Consider the following 10,221-nt stretch of genomic DNA (forward strand, 5'->3'; position numbering starts at 1 on the left):
TTGATTCGATCAATTACATCTACTATGCTACCTTTATTCTGCCAATTTTGATAGTATTTGATATTTGAGTTTTGAAATATTCTACTATATCATTAGTTGGTATACTATGAATATCGCAGCTACTCTACGGAGTATTTATTTACGTACCATCTTCACAATCAAATTTCTCAACCAATTAAATTGATTGATGCGTTATTTTCTTTGTAGTATTATTTACATTAGGGGCATCATCATTATTATATTTATTACTCCATATAGGAGTATTTTATTTACAATCTTTGTAATTAATATCACGGGTATATTCTATAGAGAGAATTGTAATAAGATCATAAGAGATCATTCGGCGAAATACCTAATCCTATCAATTCGATTCTCCCCCAAATCAAGAAAACAAAATTTATACTAACATTGAATCTTAGATCTGCTTAAAAATTTGGCAAATTAAGCATATATTTGGTTTTGGACGTTAGGCATTAAAACTCGTGTCATTTATAATATTGTCTATTTTTTTGGACAAAGATAGCATATAACAAGCAATTGCTTTCTTATTTGGTATAGTTATATGCAATAATTACATATTCTTATAGAATTATACACCCTATCTAGAAAGTAGTAGATTAATTTTGTACAATGCATTTGCTTTGCATTTTGAAAATAAACTACTATTTCATTACGAGCCCTAATAGCATGACGTACACCAAATTATATAAAAATTGAGATTTGGAGTGGAACCACTAAACATGGGCATTTTTCATTACTCGGACTTCAAAAACCGAGATTCCAATTTCTTATATTACAACATCCGCCTAAACTGAATGTCTCGGAAAATTGGATGACAGTGGCATGGATCTGTTTTGGAAAATTTATTGGTTGTTACATGCCTAAGATTATCAATCAATGAATGATAGTATAGACTAACAAAATGCTTATTATTGTGACTCGTCGAAAGCCAAAGCATATATTTGGGAGTAGTCATCAACAAAATGCACGTCCAGGCCTTCCTTCACGTTAGCTGCTAGCTCGTCGAAATCCCTCCTGTTCGCTGAAGGAAACACGATGGTCTTCACTTCGCTCCGCCTTGCAGCAATCGTCTTTTCCTTCACCTGACATCAAACATAACGAATGTGAGCAAACAAAGATGAACAACCTTCTCTTGGAATATTCCCGGAAATGGACATACCCCGCCAATAGGAAGAATTTTTCTCGTCAACGTGACTTCTCCAGTCATTGCAAGGTCCTTCTTAACAGGTTTATTCATGGCAAGAGATAGCATGGAGGTAATCATGGTGCAACCGGCACTTGGACCGTCCTTGGGCGTAGCTCCTGCTGGCACGTGAAGGTGGATCTTAGTGTTGGCAAAGAACTGGTTCTCGGGATCCTTCTCGAGCAATATAGCTCTGGCGACAGTGTGAGCAATCTGAGCGCTTTCCTTCATGACATCTCCAAGTTGTCCGGTGAGGTTAAGGGATCCTTTACCTTCACCTTGCTCGACGTGACTAGTCTCTATGTACAGTGTGGACCCACCCATTGCGGTCCAAGCAAGACCCATCACGACTCCTACTGGAGTGTGCTCATATATGCGATCAGCATGGAAAACAGGCTTGCCAACAAAGTCCACAAGGTTTGATGAGTCAACTAAAACCTTTTCAACTTTTTTAGCAGCTTCGCTGGTCTCATCCTTCTCAGCTTCTAGAGTATCATCCTGCTCGGATGACATCCAAGTAATGAATCAAGTTATTATTCTAGGCAATATGAAGCTGAAACTAAACAAAGAAATAAAATGGTACAAATCGAAACAATCATATATGCATGCACTGCTGAAACTTTGTACCTGATTAGCTGCGGAATCAACAATTTCAGCTTCCTGAGCATTTTCAGATGCTTCAGCTCCAACCACGGATTCATTGGACGAAGAACCAGAATCTACCTTATCCTCTTCGAGTTGGACCTGAGGTCCAACATTTGCAGGTTCCAGATTTCTTCCTTGTCGTACAAGTTGCAGAGCAATCTGAGCAGTGACACGCATAATCAAACAACAAAATTAGTAACGCAGAGAACACATACATTGTAAAGTATATCATCTATTAAAGGCAGCTATCACTAATGAACCATACAGAAACTCTGTTTGGTACACAGTCGTGAATCGCAAATCACAGTCAAACCTTTCGGTATATTTTCTCAATCTGCTTCTGAAGATTCCTAACTCCTGCTTCTCTGCAATAATTTTCAATCAGAGCAAGAAGAGCTGAATCTGTGACCTCAACCTGGACCAAAAACCATCATGAATGAGTAACAATTTCCAAACAGAGACAGCAGTTCGTTAAATATTAGTGTTACTATATTAAAAATATGCATCACTTCACAATTCAAGATTTAGCAGTTGAAGTTTAACTACATTTTGAGGTCCAAAAGCAACTAAACAAAGAAAAGAACTGAAGAGCACCATATTATATTACTTAGATTGTGCACAAGAGTTGAGATTCAGCTGACAACAGGCCACCAATGCATGAATTCAATAGAAATCAACCATTTTATTTCTGTTAGACAGCGAAAAATCATTTGATTTGATTGTTACTTTTATTTTTTGTACTATGTTTCTTTTTCCTCCACCTTCCTTGTAAAAAATTTGCACTTTATATTTCCTTCTCCCATGCTCTTTTTTGGAAAAAAAAACACATCTTTCAAACGTAAATAATTAAAACCATAGCATGTGATTCCACGAGAAATGAGAGACTTAATTGGGTGCAATGTTATTAAAAGGAATCTCGACTCTGAAAATTGCTACCTGTTCAAATTACAAAAAGATGATTGACAGTTGTGTGTTATTTGCCCGGACACAAGTGCATGAATTATAGAGACTAATCATCTTAATGAGTGTATGTGATACATATAACTGCATGCCTACAGAGACCAGTAAGGTAGGAGCTTACTTGTTCAGGCTTGATTCCACATGTGTCTCTAGTTGCTTTCTCCAAGTAATCTCTAGCAATGTGCATTTTCTCGTCTGTAATGTACCCAGCAATGGATATCACCTCCATTCTATCTAAAAGGGGGTTTGGAATATTTTCAATGACATTTGCTGTACAGACAAACAAAACCTGCAGCAACCAAGCATACAAAAAATAATTCGTTATGCAGGGGAGAAGTGAGAATCTGCTGAGATAATCTGAATTGTAGCACAAAACATGAATAAAATTCAAGGATTAAGTCTTACAGCCTTACAAAGGCTATTGGAAAACCCTGGCTAAACAAATATGGATCAACACTTGATGCCTCACGCATAACATAGATTGTGTATGGATCATAAAAAAGCAGGAATTTGTCACATAGAAATAACATCTAAGCACACAGGAAGCTCCTACAACTTTTCCACCTTTCACAATGATGATGTCCTCGAGATACAAATGTCGAGGCAATTTCTCGGAGAACCTTATAAAAGTTGGTATTCCTGCGGAATCTACACATGGTTTGGAAAAATTTAAAGTACATATTCTACAGTGCAGGGCTGTAAACTAGCTGAATATCGGGCAGCTTGAGCTCAGCTCATTTAACATACGCGGGTCGCTCGACTCGAGCTTCATTCTTGCTTCACCATGGCTCACAATCTAATTACCTAGCTCGAGTTGGGTTCTTGTGATACTTGATAAGCTGATATTTGAGCTCAAGCTCAAGCTCGACTCGTTTAATGTTCGTATAAGTGTTGTTCGAGCTCGAAATCATTAAAAGCACATGGAAAGTGTCATACGATTTTATCAAAATGTGCTTGATAGGGAACGTTCCATGCTATGTTCCCTACAGTAGATTTATTAGTTTCTGTTATTATTTAGTTGTTTATTACTTGAAGGAGTCTAGTTAGTAGTTTTGTAGGAGATAGTTTTTATTTCTTAGAATTAGAGTTGGTTTAGGAGGAGGAAACACAGTCTAGATGTATTTATCCTATGCTTTTTAACTGTTACTCAAAAGTAGTATGTAGAGAAAATGAGATAAGATGACATATAGACACTCATACACTTGTTTCAAGCTCCAGAAAGGTCAAAACTTACCTGAAGTTTTTCAATAAAATAGTCTGGAAAAAGGAAGTTGGAGAATTTGCAACTACATCCCACTAGGCAATGAGAGGGATGATAGGGTGTGCAGAAAGAGAAATAAGTCACTATTGACACATTTCCTCAGAAATTTCCGAGTTCGGCAAAGCCCCCCCACCCCCCACCCCACCCACCCACACATGGATAGATCTCCCTATTCAACAATATCCAAGGAGTTGCAAAATACAGCTCCATAATTCACATTAAACACATGAACTAAACTGCTCTGTTCGCTTCAAGAAAGTTGATTAACAACTTTCCTTTCATACTAAAGAATACAGAAGCAAGATAAATCTTTCTAAGAAAGGGGGTCACGAATATGCAACAGAGTATAATTAGAATATATATATATATATATACTGTCAATTGAAATAAAGTAGACTGTTCACTAGGAGAACATGCCACCACAGTGACCACACAAATGTCACAATAAAAATCTTATACATCAATATGAATTTGCTAGACAGTAGACACTGACCTTGGACAAATCAATTGGAACGTCAAGATAGTGGTCTAGAAAATTTGCATTCTGCTCTGGATCAAGGAGTTCCAGCATTGCACTTGCAGGATCACCTGCATGGCCCCTTCCCAACTGCCAGAAGATGCATTTATATGAGAGTTTCGCAAAATATACTTAACAATAACTAGTTAAGAGTAAATTTCATCATATCTACAAAAATAAAAGTACAACCACAGAATAAATATGGTCACCAATAGAATCACCCATATATAGCATGAATACCTTGTCAATCTCATCAATCAGAACAAGAGGGTTAGCCGTTCCCACACTTTTCAGACACTGAACCATCTTCCCAGGCATGGCACCAATATAGGTTCGGCGATGCCCCTGATATTTATCTCAGTGTTACAGGCTTATACGATAATTGGTAAAGCTTAAACATTACCCAAATAAATAATAAAATCCTATGCTCACTTTGATTTCAGCAACATCAGAAAGACCTCCAACTGAAAACCTGTAAAATTTACGGTTCAACGCCCGAGCAATGGAACGCCCAATACTAGTTTTTCCCACTCCAGGTGGACCAGAGAGGCATACAATTTTACCTGTAAAAAGTTTAACAAACAAGCTAGTGATAAGGTCCCTATATTGCAGGAAGTGCATCACAAGCTTATCTTGGAAAACACATCGGATGCTGGTTTGCACAGGAAACAACATTTAGGTCTAACCAAAAGTTTGTTCAAAATTCTACAAAAATTATGATCTATCAATTAAGTGTGCGGCCAGCGTAATGATCATTTTGTTTCGCTCTCCAGTCTCAATTTTCCCATCACATAGACTTTTCACTATTATCAATTTATCATAATTATAAAGAGAACAAAATTAAATGACTGCTTGCTTAACAGATAATCTAGAGGAGGCTGAGTTCGATAGAAGGATAAGGAAGATTTGGACTCTTAAAATCTTCAGGTTTTTATCCTGTATATATTTCACTGATCATTTCCATGGCAACAATTCAATTTCAGATTATCCTTTTTGTCAAACCGAGCTGGAAAGAGGAAATAATCAATGGAAGTTCAAGTTTTCTTCAATCCAATAATCAAGTTGCTCTTCTGTGTGACTTCACATGCAAATCGTATTATTCCTTCAAATGACAATTGCAAAAAGGAGATTATCATACCACCATAATCTATTCAACTGGAGTAACATAATTCAAGAATGCCAACATTATTCTAACAAAACAGACAAGATGATGCAAAGTTTAAAAAACTGCCTGACCTTGTGAGATTCCTCTCAGTTTCCCGACCGCTATAAACTCCAATATCCTTTCCTTAACATCCGTTAACCCATAATGGTCTTCGTCTAAAATTTCTTGAGCACGAAGCACATCAAAGTTCTCATCACTGATCAGAAAATTAAAGAGAAGCATCAGGAAAAAAACTAATGTAGGTTAATTTATTCATCTTAGAGAAAAAACTATAACTTAAGATATTACTATTTTATTTTGTAATGGAGGCATATTTTATGAAAAAGAAATAGTTTTCAGCATGGAAAATTTCAGAGCTTTCACTTTAGATAGTGGTCAACAAACTACTTAAGGATAGTGTAATTTGGACAGAATTGAACAATAGTAACAGAAGATGATAATTGCCCACACCTGTATTCTCCCCAAGGCAATGCAGTCAACCAATCAAGATAATTCCTGGTTACATTAAATTCACTAGAGCTAGCTTCTAATAATTGTAACTTTGTCAGTTCTTCTTCTATGACTTGCAAAACATGAGCTGGGATTTTCTCTTTCTTTGGATCGAGCCTTTCTCTGAACTTTCCTGTTTGAAAATAAGTAGAGTATCAATAGTCACAATTTTCATAATTTGTCACGAGCTAGTAACATCTAAGTAAAATATTTATTTACACTTGCATCAAGCAAAAGGTAAACGGGTTTTTTAAAAACAACTTAAGTGAAAGAAAGTTGTTGCAAGATATCAAACCAGATAGAGCAGTTTTGTCATCTGTCTCCAATCCCAGCTCCTGAACAATATATAATTTTATAATTATTCAAATCAGATAACATCTTTCTGTCCAAGTGGAGTTTGCATTAGAAGTGCTACATGAAATTAACTAGTATACAATAAACCACACGGCAGACAGATATTTTTACTTATTGCATTACCTTCTTTATAGCTTTAAGCTGTTCATTAAGCAGATAGCGTCTTTGCTCCCCACTTATCTTCTCTTCAATGGCCTTTGCTATTGATTCCTGAGTACAACCAATAAGCATGGCAAAGTAATTATCAAATACAGGAGAATACAAATCACAGAAATTTAAGAAATAGTGCTGAGTGTGATACCTGTATCTTGCTAATCTCCATTTCTTTCTTCACCAACTCCAAGGTGAGTTTTAGACGTTTATGCACCTAAATGTAGAGTCGGAGAACTGAAGTTACAAATTTGTGTAATAACAAAAGTAAACTCCAAAGAGCTCATCCATGTAAGGCCAGAGGCATTGAGTGAAATAGTTATCCTTTGGGGCAAAGTTTCTTCCTGCTAGCACCTTGAGCAACCACATCAAGATCAAGAACAAGTGTTTCTACTGTTTCAGTTGAAATTGTTGGTCCAAATATCTTAATTTATTAGTTATGCAAGATATTCATAGGGACAAGAACGCATGGTTGGCCCTCAATAAACCAATTAGAAGCTCTGGGAAGCGTTCAACTTCCAAGACACCACATGAAACCAATTTAAGCTAAGATTGGAAGATTTTCTATTGCTAGTATTGGTAAACTACTTACATCAAGTTCTTCAAGCACTTGTTGGCATTGCTGCTTATTTGCACCAGATATTGCTGCTCCAAAATCTGCCACTCTAGGATACGTAAAATCCCCAACATGCTGTAGGAAATTCAGAATGGAAAAGAACTGGTCATAAAACAGATAAATGGAAACTTCTATACACAGTTAGATACACAATATTCATCACTCCAATTTGAAATTATGCTGTAATATGATGATTTCTGATATGCATTGCAAGGAAAGGAAAATGCTAGGTTAATGTCTTCCAGTTCCTGAGGTATAAGAGGTTAAGTCTCTAGGAAACATTAATTTTTTTTTTAAATAAGTGAACTAATTACATCTAAAATAGTCAAATGTATTATGGATAAGAATTTTCCTGGTGAAAGTCAGGGTCCTCAGGGAGTAAACTAGTTCATAGAGTATTATTTAAGATGTGATCAATGTGAGGAATGCGCATGAGAACTTCCCCTTTTTCAGGAGCTAAAGAGTTAAGCTACTACAGTAATAGAGCTAATATACATTGGGCCCCTAAAGCCTGCAAGTTTTTTTTTCACAAGATTCTCAAATAGCAGTAGCACATACAAAGAACTAGATGCAACAAATCACAAGCCATTCTTTTTTTTTTTTAAAGAATGAGGTAACTTCTTTTCTTTTGAGGGGTTTGGGGGGGGGGGGGGTAGTGGGTGGACAGACCTGAATATAAGTCTGCGCATGATCTCGCCAAAGCGGGCTTGTTTTCAAAACATCTCTAAGGGTTGATATAACTTCAAAAGAAGTAGCCTTGAGAATGTCATCATCCTTATCATATGGTATTTCCTGAAACAGGAATCAATAGATAAACTGAACTTCTCTTCTATAGAATAGTCAGGCACTCAGATGGTATATGATCAATACCTTAAGATGATCGACTTTGACCGTCAGAGGATCTTCACTGACCTGCATAAGACAGGTTCACAAGAAGCACGCGCCCAAAGAGATATTAGGATGCATGTTTGTGAGTGCATATAAGCCAACAATCAACTTGTCTAAGTAATACTATTTCAGCTCAATAATATTACACCTATATGTAATTAACATGCGTGAGAAATTAAGTAATAGGGTGGTAAATATTCCATCTTCAAACAGAATAATAATAAAATCAAAATCGATAGAGTTGCGCCTACCATCTCTGAGATTCGAAGTCGCCTGTGACCAATGAGAACAACCTGATCCCCTTGTATGCTTGTAATCTGTCATCAAACCAACTTGGTCAATCCAAAGTCATCTGTTATATGGATATGAAATCATGACATAGCTCAGCAGAAAGTGTGAAATTACCTGAGCTAGTGTGCCAACTTCATGAAGGCGGTTGAATAGATCTTTTCCTTTAAGATCATAGATACTTTTTTCTGAATCTGAACCCTCAGTCCCTTCGTCATCTTTAACAAGGAAGGCACCAGCATAAGGGGCTTGCCTTTTTCTACTCTCTGTTAATGCTGCTAATAACTTTGGATCCTGTGAAGGCAATCAAATTCCACTATCTCACAACCAACAAAATGAGGAAGATCCACATGCCAGATTATATATTTTTCAGGAACATCTTCCACAGAATCCGTGTATATGATGCGTACCACACTATCACATAGAAATTCTGACCGCATTGTGTAATTGGAATAGGTAGCAATTAAGCACTGAATGGGAGAAAGCCCAGGGTATATACAAGACACACAAAGGGCAACAACAAACATTCAGAATTCAAGTCATAACGGTTTGGTTGCCCTTCGTTTCTGGTACTAATTACAACATGTTTAAAAAAGTGAACACAAAAGAAACAAAACAAATTGTTAACTAAAACACACTGCTTGCCATTAAACTCATAAGAAAATGATACTATAACATATGTATTAAAATACAAAATGAAGACAAGTCAGAACTCAAAAGAATGTGCATCGGCATATAGAAGCAACGACACACATATTAACTTAAGCTATAACACAATACTAGAATCAAGAGATAAATCACACCTTTACGTACACTGGCATGTAGAATCCCGGAAATAATGGCCTATGCGAGAGGGGCAAGGCTACAACCTGCATAAGTAAAAAAGAACAGAAGAAGAAAATTGTTATTGATAAGTTGCGAGGAGAAATATGGAAGCTAAGATCGGAGAGCAACTAACTGTTAAACAATCTTCAGGTCTAACAAGTGTAGGCACAATAGCGGACGAAGACTTGGATTCCGCAGCTTCATCGCCATCGCCCCCCGACTTGACCCGCACTGTTGCGTCGTCTGGATCGGAGCCATCGGTGGAATCAGAGCAAAACCTCCGAATTATATACAGGCCTCTCTTATTCTGTCCGATAATGCGGCGGAGCAACGGAGATGCAGGCTCTCCGACGGGCACATAGCGGCGGGCGTGAGCCCCAAACGCGACGTGCGAGCTGCACCTGGCGGTAAGAGTCTTCAACATCGATAATTAGTTGTAATGAATTAGGGTTTGAAGCTGATTGGAATTAAAGGGTGGGAACCGCCATTAAAGAGTAGTGAGAAGCTTGGGGAAGAAGTCGATGTATTCTTCTTTAGCCTTGTGCTTATTTTCCAGTTAAAACCTTACATTCATAAACCCTCTGGTTTTTTGAATTGACCGAACTACCCTTCAATTGCCGGATCTCAATTGGGTTGGTTATCGCATTTGAGGTCAGATCGAAAATTTTCATACTAGTTTTATAACTAAAACATTTCCATGTGACCTTTCCTATTTAGATTATTTTTAGACAAAATACATTTTTAGGTCCTTATACTTTAGTTAAAATGTTCATTAAGTTCTTATACATTTTTTTCATTTTAATAGGTCCTTATACTTTTTACAATATTTTTATCAGATTCTCGTGCAATTTTTCATTTT

General features: G+C 36.9%; 1 protein-coding gene across 1 annotated transcript; it reads right to left on the minus strand.

Annotated features, from left to right (window-relative positions):
• Window positions 1–726: 726 nt before the first annotated feature.
• Window positions 727–9,888, minus strand: LOC125205924 (lon protease homolog 1, mitochondrial-like). Its single transcript, XM_048105136.1, has 20 exons — window positions 9,496–9,888; window positions 9,341–9,406; window positions 8,655–8,831; window positions 8,501–8,566; window positions 8,232–8,273; window positions 8,031–8,153; window positions 7,338–7,436; window positions 6,897–6,962; window positions 6,719–6,805; window positions 6,537–6,576; window positions 6,203–6,374; window positions 5,824–5,948; window positions 5,020–5,150; window positions 4,828–4,932; window positions 4,564–4,677; window positions 2,931–3,098; window positions 2,163–2,264; window positions 1,832–2,008; window positions 1,181–1,702; window positions 727–1,103 (listed from the first exon to the last, which is right to left on the minus strand). The coding sequence occupies exons 1-20, from the start codon at window positions 9,784–9,786 to the stop codon at window positions 930–932; spliced, it is 2,847 nt and encodes a 948-aa protein (XP_047961093.1). The 5' UTR covers window positions 9,787–9,888; the 3' UTR covers window positions 727–929.
• Between the last annotated feature and the right edge of the window lie 333 nt (window positions 9,889–10,221).

This window comes from Salvia hispanica, chromosome 2 (assembly GCF_023119035.1).
Source record: "Salvia hispanica cultivar TCC Black 2014 chromosome 2, UniMelb_Shisp_WGS_1.0, whole genome shotgun sequence".
Classification (NCBI taxonomy): domain Eukaryota; kingdom Viridiplantae; phylum Streptophyta; class Magnoliopsida; order Lamiales; family Lamiaceae; genus Salvia; species Salvia hispanica.